The 18,631-nt window shown below is 38.5% G+C and overlaps 1 protein-coding gene across 2 annotated transcripts in view; it reads right to left on the bottom strand.

Annotated features, from left to right (window-relative positions):
* The window catches only part of SCAPER (S-phase cyclin A associated protein in the ER), a 329,263-nt gene that overhangs the window by 103,515 nt on the left and 207,117 nt on the right, over positions 1-18,631 (bottom strand). For both annotated transcript variants that reach the window (XM_056572933.1, XM_056572935.1), the window contains exons 21-22: positions 13,885-13,950; positions 9,851-9,977 (exon numbers count right to left, since the gene is read on the bottom strand). In XM_056572933.1, the coding sequence (XP_056428908.1) occupies positions 9,851-9,977; positions 13,885-13,950 (193 nt within the window). The remainder of the gene's footprint in view (positions 1-9,850; positions 9,978-13,884; positions 13,951-18,631) is intronic.

The raw sequence follows: 18,631 nt of genomic DNA, 5'->3' as shown, positions 1-18,631 counted from the left end.
GCCGAAGCGATCCAATCATCCAGAGCAGCAGACGGAGGTCCCCTCACCTGCCTCCGCTGCCTTCCATGGGTCTTCTGTTCTGGTCTGAGATCGAGCAGACCAGAGCAGAAGATGACCGATAATACTGATCAGTACTATGTCCTATGCATAGCACTGAAAAGTATTAGCAATCTAATGATTATTATAAATAGTCCCCTAGGGGGACTATTAAAGTGTAAAAATAAAAGTAAAAAAATAAAAAGTAAAAAAAAATCCTCCCCTAATAAAAGCATAAATTGTCCCATTTTCCCTATTTCATCCCCAAAAAGTGTAAACAAAATAAGTAATAAACATATTTAGTATTGCCGTGTGCGTAAATATCCGAACTATTAAAATATGATGTTCATGATACCGTACAGTGAATGGTGTTAACGTAAAAAAAAAAAAAAAAGTCCAAAATTCCTGCTTTTTGATAACATTTTATTCCCAAAAAATTTATAAAAAATTTATTAAAAGTTTTATATAAGCAAATATGGTATCAATAAAAAGTACAGATCATGGCGCAAAAAATGTGCCCTCATACCGCCGCTTATATGGAAAAATGAAAAAGTTATAGGTCTTCAAAATAGGGGGATTTTAAATGTACTTAATTTGGTTAAAAAGTTTGCGATTTTTTTTAAATGCGATAGTAATAGAAAAGTATGTTATCATGGGTATCATTTTAATCCTATTGACCCATAGAATAAACAACACATGTCATTTTTACTGTAAATTGTACAGCGTGAAAATTAAACTTTCCAAAATTGAGGTTTTCTTTTTAATTTCCCCACACAAATAGCATTTTTTTGGTTGCACCATACATTTTATGGTAAAGTTAGTGATGGCATTACAATGGACAACTGGTCGCACAAAAAACAAGCCCTCATACTAGTCTGTGGATGAAAATATAAAAAAGTTATGATTTTTTGAAGGCGAGGAGGAAAAAACGAAAACGTAAAAATATAATTGTCAGAGTCCTTAAAGCCCAAATGGGCTGAAGCCTTAAGGGGTTAAGCACCCAGCTCCAATCTGCGGCATATGGGAGGGGCTTCAATCATAACAAAGTCAGATATAAAGCTAATATTTTCCACCACATAAAACCTCAGTAATCATATCAAGTACAGTATGACTGACGACATGGCTACTTTACACATACTGAGAGTGACAGAAATGAGAGATACTGGTTTATCACTCTGGCAGATCACTATGCCAGTAGGCCAGAATGTCAGCACTGTTTAGCATTGCGTGTCTTAGTGGTTGGGAGACCAACAACAAGTTGGAATGAAAGCAAGGGGTGCACAGTGGCAAACCTTGGCACGGACAGATTATCAGATTAAAAGAATAATGAATCGTGATCCATTTTCTACTGTGAGTGAAATAAAACATCAAATACCAAGCCCAGGATGTGATTGTGTCTAAACAAACCATCAGAAAGCACTTCCATACTATAGGGCTACAAGCAAGACGTTCCGCTACAAGTGTTTCATTGACTTAACACCAACGTTCTCAAAAGCACTCATGGCCCATAGCTAGGTCGTAACTGAGGCTGGAGACCATGTGGGCGGTGCCATTACTAGGCCTCCATGAGAGAACATAACACTGATCCCACTACTGGGATTATGGTGTCGGATGGCATAATCAGCAGCAAGCATTATGCAATCTGAGATACACTTGATAAATAATACTGCCTCAAATATCACGGGATTATTAGCACATTATTGCACATAATAGGCTTATTGCTTACGCAGCAATATCTGAAGTATTAGGGTAGATACACTAATGCAACAATATCAGCAAAGCTCTGAGCCAAGTTGCTGATAAAAGGCTCTGACTGCTTTAACTGCAGTCTGAGCTGCCAAACTCAAGATGATGCCTTTCATGACCTGTTCTCTCATAACACCATGTTCAGTGGTGAAAAGTTGTCTATATTTTGCCTAAAGCACCATGGAGGCAGGGCAGATAACTGTTTGGTGTTTATGTCATGTCTTAAATCATTATCGTACATATTGCGTTATTTCCTACATTTGGAATGCACAAGAAAGGAACTTGGGCAGAGCAAATACTGCTTCTATAGAGATAGCCTATTTGCAAAAAAAAAACAAAAAACACTGCAATACATATTATTTAATGGAAAAAAAGTAGTACAACAAAATATTAAATAACATAAAACCTCAAGATGATGACGTCTTTAAGAATGTGCTAGGAAGATTTCACCGATTCATAATTTCCTCCATAAAACAATCATCTACTACTTGCTTTAAAATTACTAGTATTTCTGTATATGGAAAAAAAACATTTACATATTGTTACATATTGCTACAAATAATTGTCTACATTAGAAAGAACAAAGCAAATAAGCTGAAAGATACTGTAAAAACAAATCTGCTGTACACGGATATCAGGGACAGCAAACATCAATGGTCATAAGTTATTTGCCTTTTAGCAACTTAAGATGCACTGGTCAACTTTAATGTCAGATGCCAGTGCTCAAGTGGCTTTACCTTGACATGAACATCTCAGATCAGATCCGATTATCAAGAACGGCTTTAATCTTCTTTTACAAGTTAAACTCTGTTATCCAATCTGTACTAATCTATTTTCGCTACCAAACCTGGCTAAGCTGCTAGCACTGCATCCTTGCATATCACTCAACATCACTTCTTATTTCCACTCATGCATATCTTATTACTATTATTCCCAACACAAAGGTGTATATAATCTAAAATTAACAGTGGAACAGTATTAGAACGGCCTTAACAACTGATGCAGAATTTGAATATTCTAGGAACACTCTCAGACATGACTTTTAAGCCTGAGTATACTTGGAATTAATGAGGAAAGTCAATATGCTCAAAGCGCATATAGATGATTATATAAAAGGCATTTTCCTGGTGTCTGTAGTTTGGAAGAGGCTTTACTGAGGATATAGAAGTTTTAACATGTTGTTTGTAAAGAGCTGGGGAGCCTCCCCTGTGTACCGCCATTATGATGCATCTCATAAAGTAGTCAATTTAGTAAGTGAAAACCTATTGTCGTGCACTCTCAGTCTCCCTGGAGAGTATTCTCTATCTGATCTCTGTGATTAGTAATGGTATATAATGCATCCGGTCCATGTTCTAAGCAATGCGGCCCAGCCTTTTCCTACATGATAACTCCCCAGGGAAATTCAATTAACAGTGTCAACTGTACTCCCCCTAGTCAATAGCTCACACCATCAGGGCTTTTCCAACCGCCCACTATACAATAGAATTACAAGCCACGCTTATAAGTGATCATATAGAGGAATGGGCGTACACTAGTAAATCTTCCTGCAGAATGGATATTGATCTCTGTACTAATGGATGGTCCTCTAGGGAATGCAAAGAAATGTTTCACAACAAGTATACAGAAAAACTCTGAAACAGTTATATAAATGAGTGGACTGTAGTAATAGCTTCAATTCTCAGAATGCCAAGGATTACCTATGTAAATGTATAGATCAAGAGTGAGCATGTAAAGTCATATTATCTTTGAAGGAAAGTGAATACATTTAAATCTAAAGTATGAGCTCTAGGAATGTGATAACAGAGAAAGATTAAAAACAGTCATTCAAATAGAGCATACAATACCATCCTAGTGGCTCCTACTCTAGACAAGTCTACAGTGGGGATCAAAAGTTTGGGCACCCCAGTTAAAAATTTGTATTAATGTGCATAAAAAAGCCAAGGAAAGATGGACAAATATCCAAAAGGCATCAATTTACAGATTAGACATTCTTATAATATGTCAACAAAAGTTAGATTTTATTTCCATCATTTACATTTTCAAAATAACAGAAAACAAAAAAATGGCATCTGCAAAAGTTTGGGCACCCTGCAGAATTAATATCTTGTACTGCCCCCTTTGGCAAGTATCACAGCTTGTAAACGCTTTTTGAAGCCAGCAAAGAGTCTTTCAATTCTTGTTTGAGGTATCTTTGCCCATTCTGCCTTACAAAAGTCTTCCAGTTCTTTGAGATTTCTGGGCTGTCTGTCACGCACTTCTCTTTTAAGGTCTATCCATAGATTTTCAATTATGTTGAGGTCAGGAGATTGTGAAGGCCATGGCAAAACCTTCAGTTTACGCCTCTTGATGTAATACCCTGGTTGAGCTTGATGGACGTGTGTCTTTTTTCGACCGTGCTAGCTATGTAACTATGTAATCCCCGTGGATTTCGAGGTATGTTTAGGATCATTATCCATTTGTAGAAGCCATCCTATCTTTAGCTTCAGCTTTTTCACAGATCGCATCACGTTAACATCCAAACTTTGCTGAAATTTTATTGAATCCATTTTTCCTTCTACTCGTGAGATGTTCCCTGTGCCACTGGCTGCAATACAACCCCAAAGCATGATTGATCCACCCCCATGCTTAACAGTTGGACAGAGGTTATTTTCATTAAATTCTGTTCCCCTTCTTCTCCAAACGTACCTTTGCTCATTCTGGCCAAAAAGTTCAATTTTAACCTCATCGGTCCACAGAATTTGTTTCCAAAATGCATCAGGCTTGTCTATATGTTCATTTGCAAAGTTCAAACGCTGATTTTTGAGGTGAGGACGTAGAAGGGGTTTTCTTCTGAGGACCATTTTTGTACAAGTATCTCTTTATAGTGGAATAGTGTACCACAACTCCAGTGTCTGCCAGATCTTTCTGGAGGGAATGTGCAGTCAATTGTGGGTTTTGAATTATTTTTCTCACAATCCTGCGAGCTGTTCTGTCTGATATTTTTCTTGGTCTTCCGGATCTTGCTTTAACTTCCACTGTTCTGATGACTGCCATTTCTTAATTACATGCCGAACAGAGGATATTGACATCTGAAAATGTTTTCCTATATTCTTATAGTCTTCTCCAGCTTTGTGAGCGTCAACTATTTTCAGTTTCAGATTTCTAGATAACTGCTTAGAAGAACCCATGGTGCTGATTGTTGGGGCAAGGTCAGATGAGTCTGGACATTTAAAACCTTTGTGATTGACATCACCTCGTCTTCCCAGATGATGACTGAGAACAATCCATGACGCTGGCAGGTCTCAGCTTTTGAAAGGGGGCAGTGCATGCTATAAATTCTGCAGAGTGCCCAAACTTTTGCAGACGCAATTTTTTTGTTTTCTGTTATTTTGAAAGTGTAAATGATGGAAATAAAATCTAACTTTTGTTGACATATTATAAGAATGTCTAATCTGTAATTTGATGCATTTTTCCATTTTTCCTTGGGTTCTTTATGCACATTAATACAAATTTTTACCTGGGGTGCCCAAACTTTTGATCCCCACTGTATGACGTGTTATAAATAATATATAACCAACAAAAAAGGGGGCCTAACCAAAAGAGGAAAAGCCACCACTGGTTTTTAAAAGATACATATATACCCACAAAAGAAAACCAGTAATGAAAAATATACACTTTATTTAACATATATGCAATTTAACATACATTTAAAATGTAAAGAGAAATTATAAAATCAAGCCACCACAAGAAAAGCTGCAGAAAAGTGGAGAGAGTACAGCAGATACAAATACATGGAGTCCAGGGAAGGTGTGCTTATGGGCAGAAAAAAGATCAAGAGAAACAGGCATAAAACCAACGTACATAATGAATCAATTGATACAAAGTATACAGAAGATATGTCACAAAAGTACAAATGACAGAGTTAGCAGAGAAGATCAAAGGGTAAATAACATCCTGCCATGCACTGTCTACCTACCACCTCTAACCCCAACGTACGTTTAGCTTGTGCTTCGTCAGGGCTGTGTCTAAAACACCAGGTGGGTATATATATACTGGTTAGACCAATCATATACAGCCAACAAATGAGTGGCATATATATAGTCCACTCAGATGCAAGCATTCCTAGTATGGCCAATAAAAACTAAGAAGTGCCATGTCCAATAGTATCTTAGCACCACTCTCCTACCATTAGAAGATCTCATACATGTGGCCCCTTGGAGTCAGACATCATCTAAAATGGCTGCGCATAAAGATGATGCGCATCTGAGCTGTGTATGAGCGCACCACAATAGGAGGGGGCAGATGCTGGTTATGATGCAAGTCAATATGCGCATGATGCGCACATTGGCTAGTAAAGGCGCATAGTGATGTACAGACGCGAACGTCCATGCCAGCGGCCATGTGATCGCAGATACAGATGACATGACCGTGAGGTCGGACAACAGAATGTGGCCATATGCGCATGCGAATGATGTGCACATTGGATGGTATAGGCGCATAGCGGTGCGCGGACACGAACGCCGATGCCAGTGGTAATTTTTTGGCTGTATATGATTGGTCTAACCAGCATATATATACCCACCTGTTTGGGGGTTTTAGACACGCACCCTGATGAAGCACAAGCTAAACGTACGTTGGGGTTGGAGGTGGTAGGTAGACAGTGGATGGCAGGATGTTATTTACCCTTTATTCTTCTGTGGTAACTCTGTCATTTATACTTTAGTGACATATCGTCTGTAAACTTTGTATCAATTGATTATTTCCGTTGGCTTTATGCCTGTTTCTCTTGATCTTTTTTCTGCCCATAAGCACACCTTCCCTGGACTCCATATATTTGTATCTGCGTACCCTCTCCACTTTTCTTTAGCTGTTCTTGTGGTGCCTTGATTTTATCATTTCTCTTTACATTTTAAATGTATGTTAAATTGCATATATGTTAAATAAAGTGTATATTATTCATTATTGGTTTTCTTTTGTGGGTGTATATGTGGTATAAATAATGCAGCCACTTCTAATACTATGTACTTGGCTTATAGATGGATTGCTTGTCATAATGGAACCTTCATGAACAAACTGTAGAATTCACCTGTTATTTGGTCGTATCTTCTGGGTAGGGATCTACCCGATATGATATTAATGTAGGAAGTGAAATTACTCTGTTAGGCCCCACTAATGGCTTCGATTCTGAGAACATGATTTAAAGTTAATGGCTACGTCTGTAGAATAGAAAGTTATTTTCCTATCTGATTGGCAGCAAAATACATGCGGCGGGGAAGGCAAAGGAGTCTTATCCAAGTAATCCCTCAATTGTGGCTTTTAATGGGAATAACTCTCCATGGCAGTGCTGGTATATCCGATATCTGATAAGAAACAGTTACGGTCAGGATCTGACTGGCTAAGGCTACAAAATACAGCCCTCTCTGGAATTTTATCATGCAAATGCTGCACTCTTTGTAAGTCGATCCAGAGCTTGAAGGGAAGCTTTCGAACAAATCATGAGTGCCTCGAAAATGGCTGCATTTAACTAGTCATTGAATGGGAGTGCACAGAAATTCTTATACATGCCTATACAACTAGTCATTTTCAGCTTATGTTGCACAGACACAGAGACCCTGCTTATAGCCTAGGGATGCAGTTTTAACCATTATTCCTCCTCTTAGTTGCCTTCCAAAATATACATTTTAACCATTGGGCTGCTAGGCCAGAAAACATTGAAAATTATTATTTTATAGCGTGTACCCATAAAAAAGCTACCACTAAATCTATATGTGCTTTTATAAAAGAAACAACTCCGTAGATAAAAGTGTGCATTTTTCAATAGATAAAAGTGCAGCAATTTTTTGCATGCTTAATCCTTTTCCTTAGACCCTAATAATAATATGAAAGGCCATTTTAACTATGCAATTTGTTCTTCTACTACTCTCTTCTATGTAAGGTATGCTAATCTAAAGTTAGTCAATCTTTTCTACTAGTTTTTCTTTTTGTACAGTCAACACTAACCAGACAATGGTAATGATATAAAAAAAATAAAATAATTGTGTCTCAATTTATGTCTTCTGAACCCAGTGCCACATTAAAAATTAAAAGGAGACACGTAGCGGTTGGTGCAGCCAAAGGAAAGTATGTAAACTGATGCTTAAATGCTAAAACCCGGCATCTGTCAATCAGCTGTGTGCGACAGTCATGGCACCCAACACTACACAGTGAATGGGGCCAGATCCCGTACAGGTCAGTTATCATCATCCCCATCTAGCTACTCAGGTCTGTGCACTTATTACTTATGCTTCCAGGCTTTCCGATGTTCCCCACCTTTCGGCGTCATTGCCAAATGGGCTGGACTTGGACTTCTCAACCACCAGTGTAGCTAGTTTTGGCACCAAATATGCTAATGAGGGTCTAGACTGTCAAGTGGGTGACCACCACTGCTCAGTCATCAACAGGGAGAGTGGTAAGGTTCATGCCCTGTTTACACCAGTGAAGGTGTGATCGCCCCGGTGACAGTCCATAGACTTGATGTATGGACTGTTGAAAGAGCCGTCACCAAAGCTCAGTTTTCAAAAGGGCATGAACCGAAGTGCTCTCCACACTGAGAACTGAGCGGTGTTAAAATGGCTCTGATAGCAATGGAATGTGGGCAAGCTAGAAAAAAAAGGGGGTACAAGGGTACCAGTGGAGCAGTGGCTATGCATGGATGATGACAGCTGACATTCTTTAACCCCTTAAGGACCAAGGACGTACCGGTACGTCCTGGGTCCTTTCCCTTTCATAGCGGGTAGGGCCAGGACCCGGGGTTAATACCGGGGTTAATAGCGCTGATCGTGGGGCAGTACGCTATTAAACTTTTAGACACAGCGTTCAAAGTTGAACACCGCGTCTAAAGTGAAAGTAAACCAATGCCGGTTAGCTCAGGGAGCTGTTCGGGATCGCCGCGGTGAAATCGTGGCATCCCGAACAGGTGTAGGACAGCAGGAGGGTCACCTTACCTGCCTCCTGTTGTCCGATCGCCGAATGACTGCTCAGTGGCTGAGATCCAGGCATGAGCAGTCAAGCGGCAGAATCATTGATCCATGTTTTCCTATGAGAAATCATTGATCAATGTAAAAGATCAGTGTGTGCAATGTTTTAGCCCCCTATGCGAGCTATAACATTGCAAAAAAAAAAAGGAAAAAAAAAAGCGAATAAAGATCATGGAAAAGTCCGAATTATAAAAATATATTGTTAATTAAACCGCACAGTCAATGTCGTACGCGCAAAAAAATTCCAAAGTCCAAAATAGTGTATTTTTGTTCACTTTTTATATCATGAAAAAATGAATAAAAAGCAATCAAAAAGTCAGCTCAATACAAAAATGGTACCGCTAAAAACTTCAGATCACGGCTCAAAAAATGAGCCCTCACACCGCCCCGTACGCGAAAAAAATAAAGTTATAGGGGTCAGAAGATGACAATTTTAAACGTATAAATTTTCCTGCATGTAGTTATGATTTTTTCCAGAAGTATGACAAAATCAAACCTATATAAGTAAGGTAACATTTTAATCTTATGGACCTATAGAATAAAGATAAGGTGTATTTTTACCGAAAAATTTACTGCGTAGAGATGGAAGCCCCCAAAAGTTACAAAATTGTATTTTTTCTTCAATTTTATCGCACAATGTTTTTTTTTACCTTTCGTCGTAGATTTCTGGGTAAAATGACTGATGTCATTATAAAGTAGAATTGGTGGCGCAAAAAAAAAAACCATCATATGGATTTTTAGGTGCAAAATTGATAGCTTGATTTTTTTAAAGGTAAGGAGGAAAAAATGAAAGTGCAAAAACGGAAAACCCCCTGGTCCTTAAGGGGTTAAAGACACCACAGGTCCCCTTTACAAATCTTGCCCCCTTGCTGTGCCAGTGATGTCTAACCAGTGAGGCCTGTCCCAGAGCTCTAATGTAAATGCACCATCCTTTAGTGACAAGATCTACAGTGGAAAAATGCTGCACATGAATATGTAAGATTACACACATTACATACAAACAGGGAACAGCAAAGGTTTTAAAAATAACACAGTGGCTTTCTTTTTACTTTCTTTAAGGTTGTATGCCTTACCTGCTTCTCTAGGATTCGAGAAATTTCCCCCAATGTCCTGTCAAGAGCAGACACTTTATTGGTAGCCCAGGATCCATTATCTTGTATTTGTAACTGTTTCTGAACATCTTTGGTTAGTCGCTGTAGCCTAAAACAACAGGGAAAAAATACTCAGGATAAAGTATTTAATTAACTAATAACTTAAAATGGATTTGTCATTATATTATGCAGTTTTCTTTAAAGCACCTTAGTATTGGGACAGGAATGCACTGTTATTAGTCTAAGCAAATATTGTGCTATTTGGATGATGGCAAAGAATATAGTGGACACAAAAGTTACGAGTCTGCTATACTAAAAAAGGGGAGCACTCCCCCTGCAACTGTAAACTGATCTCTGCTGGAGGAGGTAAATCAAATGGAGAGAAGCAATCTCATGAATACAGTAAACTTCAGTCCCCATGTTCTTTTATGGCTGCTATAAGCCAAAGAGCAGTACTGGTGTAATATAAATAGAGAAGGCAACACTCGGAACTATAATGGCACAGGCACTAAGGCAGTGTTTCTCAAGCGTGGTCCTCAAGACCCCCCAACAGGTCATGCTTTCTGGAATTCTTTGGTCTTTCACAGGTGATACAATTATGGTCAATGAATCAGACATCACCACAGTTATATCCCCTGTGAAAGACCTGTGGGGGGTCTGAGGACCACGCTTGAGAAACACTGCACTAAGTAAACCTGTTTAACCAAAGTGTGTATGTGGCATGTAGCCACTTTAATTACTTTGTAGCCACTTTAATTCCACTTTGGTGGAAAACAATTTTTTTTAAATCAACTGGTGCTAGAAAGTTAAACAGTTTTGTAAATTACTTCAATTAAAAATCTTAACCCTTCCAGTACTTATCAGCTGCTGTATGCTCCAGAAGAAGTTCTTTTTTTTTTTTTTTTTATTCCTTTCTGACAACAGTGCTCTCTGCTGACACCTCTGTCCATGTAAGAAACTTTCCGGAGCGGGAGAGGTTTACTATGGGGAATTGTTTTCCATCGGAGTACCCTTTTAACGGTCATCATGTACAAAGCAAATGTCACTGATGATATCCCTACATATGACACTGGGCGATTGAGAAAACTCTTCAGCATTGAGTATTAGATCAATTTTGAACAATTTGCTAAATCCACAATCTGCAGTTAAAGATACTGTGCTGTGGTTCACTGTTGACTGCTTATACCTTTACATACAATGTCTTTTGTTGGGACCCAAAGTCTGTGTGTTTGTTCATTGAAAAAGAGACGTATGTCTCGCAACGCATCTGTTTAGGCTAGTAAACCATCGGATCTTACATACATTTGGGTCTGAGTTTTTGCATCGGCTACAGTAGCGCCGAAAAAAAAAAGGATTTTTTTCCTGCACGCCCTGTGAGCTTTCTGGCACCAGTTGATTTTAAAAAAAGACGTTATCCACCAGAGTACCTGTTTAAAGATCCCATATTGGATGCAATAGAGAAGCATGTTCACTTTTGGTTGTGCTGAGTAGACGCAAATGGTGTAGACTTTTGGGCCCGGAGTTATCCAACACAATGAAAGAAGGTGAGTGCCATGTTACAAACAATTAAGTAAGTACATGGGGAAGATTTATCAAAACCTGTGCAGAGTGAAACTTGACCAGTTGCCCATAACAACAATCAAATTGCTTCTTTCATTTTTAAAAAGGCCTATGGAAAATGAAAGAAGCAATCTGATTGGTTGCTATGGGCAACTCAGCAACTTTTCCTCTGCACAACTTTTGATAAATCTCCCCCATAGTGTATACTGAACAAAACTGTTGCTAATAAAGTTAGGATTATACAAAGGGGTTTGCAATGTCTCCACCTTGGAAGAAACCCTAAGATGAGGTTTGAATAAGGGTCACGGCTGTTTGCTGGAATTTGTTACACACTGTTCTAGGTTATGAATGGTTGCGTGCTGTTTTTATGATTTCTGTGATATGACTTTAATGCTTTTCTAGTCTCCTGTATTGAGACCACTAAAGAATTCACATTTAGCCATAAGGGTACATTACTAGCCTGGATGCTATTAAGCAGAGCATGTTAATTTGTATTCAGTTTCTAATAATCACTGTAAAGGCTAATGGCTCATTTGCACAGGCAAAAATGTAGTTTTACACATTTTTCTTACCATCTCCAATAATTTCACTAGGAAATGTTGAAAAAATTTAGTTTTTTCTGCATGGAGAAAAGACATGTCACTTCCCTTTAGGTTCTTCTTGTAAACTTTCTTTAAAATAGCATAAGGGTACATTCACACATGCACATTTTCTGCTGCAGATGTGCTGTAGCAGATTTTGCTACCCATTGACAGTGAATGGGCAGCAAAATCTGTTGGAGCAAATCTGCAGAAGATCTGCTGCCAAAATATGCATGTGAGTGTGTACTCTTAAAAGCTGCAAGATTATATGTATTCATCTACAGAGCCATGCAAAGGCTTGTTTTTTATGGGTCCAACTGCACTTTCTAGTGACACCTTTATGTTGCAAATAGATATATATTTTTTGTAGGGTGAAATTAGAAAAAGAAGCACACTTTTGCTACTTTTTTTTTTGAGAGGGGGAGGCGTTCATGGTAAAACATGATATATTTATATTCCTACTGACAAAGAATAAATTCATTATTATATACAGCTTTTATTAAATTTTACTAAGAAATCAAAACCATTTTTTTTCTTTTAATCTTCATATTTTGATCTCTACAACTTTTTGTCTGGAGCTGTTTAGGGCTTGATTGTTTTGTGTCGTATTTGTAGTCCCCCCCCCCCCCCCCCCCCCACACCACCACCATTTTGGCTTAGACATACTGAAATTCTGTGCACTGTGAAGTGGAATCCTATTGACAGCAAAACAAAATTCCACTTAGAAATTCCATAGTATAAACCTACTCGTAATATAGCATATAATACAGGATATCACTGGTTTTAATAAAAGATGACAATAAACAATTATCATTATCATTATTAAACATTATCTACTATTCTGTTACATAAGTTTTAGAAGCTTTCAATTATTATACGAGAGGGGGAGGCATTCATGGTAAAACATGTTACTTATATTCTTTGGATCAGTACAAATATAACAATACAGTACCCAATTTATACAGTTTTTATTATGGTTTACTAACTTTTAAAAAATTAAAACAAGTTTATTTTTCTTTTATTTTTTATCTTCATATTTTGATCCGTACAACTTTTTTTGTTTGTTTGTCTGGAGCTGTTTGGGGCTTGTTTGTTTTGCACTGAATTTGTAGTTATCATCGCCACTATTTTGGCTTAAATAGGACTTTTGAGTCACTTCTTATTTAATTTTTTTCTGAAATGTGATTTGACTAAAAATCAGCAATGCTGGCTTTAGCGATGAACAATTAGTGATGAACAATACTTTTTCCAGCATGATAGAAAACCATGTCTAAGGGTAAAAGTGACAACTAAGTAGCTAGGTGACTAAAACTCCCCAGATCTCAATCCCATTAAAAACCTGTGATCAATTTTCAAAGAGTGCATCGAAAAACAAAAACACAGAAGTTGTGCTAAACTCCAAGCACTGATCAGGCAATAATGGGTTGCCATCAGTCAGGATTTATCCCAGAAGTTGATATCCAGCATTCCAGGGTGAATTGAAAAGAAGGGTCAAAACTGTAACTGTTTTGCATTAACTTAATGTATTTGATAATAAAAGTTGACAAACTTATGAAACATTAAAAAAAGTCTGACTAAGGGTGCATTCACACCACGTTTCAGAGATCCGTCTGCCTCCTGAATGAATGAGATGTGTTGAGGGTCATGTGGGGACAACACAGCGGCCAGTTGTGAAATTTCCCTGACGGATCCGGCAGCCAGATCACAGAAACGTGGTGTGAATGCACCCATAAAGAACTAAAAACATTAAGGCAGCAGTCTCAATACTGTAGAAAGACACTCAATAATTTGTACTATACTGCTTCATTACCTCAGCTTTTCCACTACAGACAGACCTGTAGGTCACACTGATATCATAACACAACTTCTACTCACTTAGCTTTGTATGGAGAATCAGACACAGGAGTTTTTGTTTCCAGAACACTCTCATATTCTTTCACTCTAAAAGAGAACAAAAAGCACAGTGTAAACTTTCATATTTTTCTCAGAAATCCATAGTTAAGCAGGGATGGTACCATGGAATCTGTCTGGAGATTCCTCAGCCGACCACGCGGACATTTCTGTCCTCATAGATGGCAGCGGAATTTCAGCGGCAGAAGCTCCGCTACTGAAATTCTGTAATGTGCAATGTAAAGTGGAATCCTATTGATACCAAAACAAAATTGCACTTAGAAATCCTGTAGTATAAACATACTCTTAATATAGCATATAACACAGGATATCAAAGGTTTTTATTTACAGATGGCAATAAACACATTATCTACTATTATGATCTATCAGTTTTAGCAGCTTTCAGTTATTATATAAATATAAGAAATTCTAGCATGCTTTAAAGTCTAGCACCACTTAGGCTGAATTGAGAGCATGTAAAGCTTTTACTTTAGAATGTACAGTGTTAGCTCTCCGGCAAGCAGATCGTTGATTTACATTCACTACCTGCACAAGTTATGACACATGTCTGACTACCAACTTATATGAGCACGCTGAAGACAACACTCTAGTATATGCTTGTAATGTTCATTTTATTAAAACCATACACTCATTTTACTAGTACTAGTAACACTGATCAGCAATAACACAAAAACCACTGACATCTGTATAAAATAACTTATCTTATGACAGAGTTACTGGTCTAGAGATGGAATATAGTATACAACAGGTCTTGATACAACAATCAGGTCTTGAAAATGTGTTGAAAGCAGAAAAAAAAATCAGAACAAAAAAAAAAGAAAGCAGAAAAAAAAAATCAGCAAATGTAAGGATCTGGACCACTAGGACAAGAAGCAGATTTTAATGGCTGGATGACTCGGGAAGAGCATTTGTGAGGCAGGTTTTGTGGGGTATGCCCAATATACTGTGTTTAGTACATACACAAAGTGGTCCATGGATAGTGGAATAGAGGAGTCTTTAATTATGCATTTATTATTTATTAGTGGCCCCAGCAGTGTCCCACCTCCGCCACTGAGCGGCTGAGCGGGCGATTCCGGAAGCTGTGCAGTGGGGCTTGTGAGAACAGCAGTGGGAGAATGGGAGTTCCTTGTCACTTTTTTGGTGAGATGTTTGCTGTCAATTTTAAAATAGGTTCACAAAAATATTATGCTCTTGATAGAAAATGCCGACAGAATGATATTTTGTCATCAATTTCTAAGACAACTATGTCACTTTCATACAGAAGAGACAGGTGATATCAAATCAAGCATCTTGTGGCAATTGTACATGCTATAGTGAAAAGTAATTCAGTTTAAAAGAGTACTGTAGTCCAGTACTACTTTTTCCCTATCCAAAGGACATGAATTAAGCACCTGGGACCCCCTCCCCCCACGATCTTCTACACTGCACCCCAGCTCTCCCCAAAAACAGAGAGTGTGGACCCACGCATGAAGCAGCGGCCAACATGCCCCCTCCAAGTTTCTCTATGGGAGAATCGGAGCTACCGGAATGCTGTATCTTCATCCCTCCCATAAAGATACACGGAGGGGGCATGTTGGCCGTTACTTCGTGCAGGGGCCGACACGCTCCCTTCCTCAGGAGAGCAAGGGTGCAGTGCAGGAGATTGTGGGGAGTCCCAGCGATCGGACCCCTCGCGATGACACTTATCCCCTATCATTTGGATAGGGGATACATTGTACTGGACCACCGTACTCCTTAAATGATGGAAGCTACATGACTAAGTTTTATTGAACAATTGTATTTTGTTATTTAGGTTGTTGAAATGATAAAAATGTAAGCACATAAAAAAAAAATCACTACATTTGACATATACTAGACCCGAATATCTAACACCATGTGACAATTTTCAAGCTTATAGATTCTTATTTTACCCTAATCTCCAGCGAAGTCCTACAACATTTTACTCCAAAGACAGCCAGTAAAATATTTTTGACCAGCAAGGAGTGTAACTGGGTCCCATTCATCAGTTAATACAGTGCAGCTGACTGGATAGTTTTCTCTGGTGACACACTGTCATATACACATCCCACCATTCTGACAGATTAAAGTGTTTCTTTGACAGGCCCGCCTCACATGTTACATAGTTCATACACTTGCTCATAAATCAGCACATTTCCTACAACCTAATTTAATAACCCTGGGATATAAATAATATTAATAAGACTAACAAAACTTCTACGGAGAAATAATAAGCCATTTATCACCCTCTGTCCCACTGCTGCCCTCTGCCCTCTGTGATGTGAGGATTTAGAAGAGGGAGCAGTTTGTAAAGCCTTTATATCCAATGCACCAGCACATTTATACTACACACATTTACTTAACAAAGAATATTCATTAGCAACATACATGTAGGAGCTTTATTCTCCATTGAAAAATATAGAATATTAATATTTGTTAAATCTTTTATTAGACAGTTTCATTTTACTCTGTGCTTAAAGGGGTTGGTTGTTTGGTTTAGAAACCCTATTTTAGGGAATTCTGAGTTAATAGAGGTGTGAACCAGTTTCAGGACTCTCTTTTATTAGCCACAGCTAACAGAGCAGCTAGAAAGAAAATATCATGTCCTTTAGGATTTGGCATGTCAAAAAGTTCCTGTTCAAGCTAGAGTCTGTAAAAACAAGATTTTTTAAGGAGAAGAGAAAAATAAGTATTAAATAATAATATAGAAAACTCTTTATATGTGTTAGGACTGGGTGATGTCTTCTGCTATGATGCCCTTTACACAGCTTCTGTTTCTGGAGGAATGGCTTAAAATACCAAGCTCACAGTGTCTGCAAGGACCCTGACAGAATGATGCCATACTTATCCATTTTGATCTTGTATCCTTACACAGCATTGACAAATGGCAGACCCGACCATTCTGCTACCCTGGGATGATATTTTAGCTTGTCCCATGTTGTGACAGAACACTAAATTGATTAAACCAGCCCTGAGATTTGACACCAGCAGCGGACGCCTTCTATTTGTTGATTATTATTGATTTTCTTTGATACTTCATTTAAAAATCAATAAACGTGTGGAAGAATCGGCCTGGTTTACCCAGTCTAACACAGCCTATTGTGAACTGGACGAGAGCCATAGACTCACACGACAGTGCCTTCCAATTATGGAAAAGCTCTTAACAGGTGAAACATCATCTTAAAAATCAATACTCAGTTTTCTTGCTCAATCAGAGAAAGTGGCCATAAATTAGGCTCATCTAAGGGAATATTCAGACAAGTGCCCAGCAAATAATGTGTACATTATTTTCATATGCTGTAATATAAACACACTAAAATGAATAGGCTAAAACACACTCAAACAGAATATACTTGTACTAGTGTAAAGAATGTTTCAGTAGAAAAAAGGGGTTTTCAGAAACTTTTTCCTTGATGGTCTATCAAATGAATATCTGATTGGTGGGGATCTGACATTTCCAGTACCAGCTCTGTACATTGTGTAGTGGCTATGCTGGGTTACTGCAGCTCACATCTGTTACTTAGGGCACGGCCACTACACAAAGTGCTGAGATCTCAGCTTTGGATTCTGTTCACCATGTAAGTCAGGGGTTTCCAAACTGAAAGAGCTGATCACTGGGGGTGCTGGGTGTGACCCCAATGATCAAGATACCAATGGTTCACGTTCAGGTTTTTTAGATAAAGTTTTGAAGCTAAAACCAGAAGAGGAACTAAATTGGACAGAGTATAAGAGACAGATACTTTCCTCTTTTTTTTAATCCACTCCTGGTTTTAGCTTTAAAACTGCATCACAAAACATGTAGAAAACCTGAATGTGTAAAAGCACTCTTTTTATATCACTTGCAACCACGTTCAGTATTTGCAGGTGGGTTCCCTTAGCAATAATGGCTGACACAGGGAGTCCTGTGTGTTTACAACAAAGCCCTAAATTTGCATGGTACAGTAGAATCCCACTGAAAATGATGGGACTCTGCTGCAACAGAATTTCCAAGTGGAATTTTTACACCTGATTCCTTTTGGAAATCTCAGCATGTGAACTTGGCCTTGTTGGAAGGTTCATAGATTGCACTGAGCAGCAGCATCTCATAAAAATCCTTGTTGCAAATACCAATGGACACTGACTAACACATTATTCTTAATATTAAAAAACACCAGAAAGTCAAAGGTCTGAGTGTTCAGACCTTCACTGATCAGAGTCAAGTAGCTGAGACATACCATACTTGCAATGTAAGTCTATGGAATGTGTCTTGATCACCTGATACTTATTATCATTAGATCTGTGCCTTGTTTTAAGCGATGTTCTTTTTCTTGATAAGCTAATCAGAATCCTGGTCACTGGAGGCATATCCAAGCGACCCTTGTCAATCTTCATATGAAGCACTTTCTCCCCCGGTGCTAAGACTCCTACGCTGAAGATCTGAAGTCCACTCTGCAGCACAATGCCTCTCTTCCACATGCGCAGCTGCCACATGAGGCACAAAGTGAAATCTCTCTTCTCGCGAGAGATTTAAAGGGGTGCTCCGGGGAACTTAAGAAAAATGCCCCAAAGCCTCCACAATACCTGTTCTGTCCCCTGTAGTTATCCTTGTGATTTTGCCAGCTCCTGTTGTCTCCTGAATATTCTTTGTCCTTGCTTGCAGCCCAGACTACAACTCCCAGAAGTCAGTGCAGCTGTGTAATAGCTGCCAGCCAATTGTTTTTACTATCTGTGTGTA

Source organism: Hyla sarda, chromosome 4, assembly GCF_029499605.1.
Source record: "Hyla sarda isolate aHylSar1 chromosome 4, aHylSar1.hap1, whole genome shotgun sequence".
NCBI classification, from domain to species: Eukaryota; Metazoa; Chordata; class Amphibia; order Anura; family Hylidae; genus Hyla; species Hyla sarda.
This window is presented reverse-complemented; position numbering and strand designations above follow the sequence as displayed.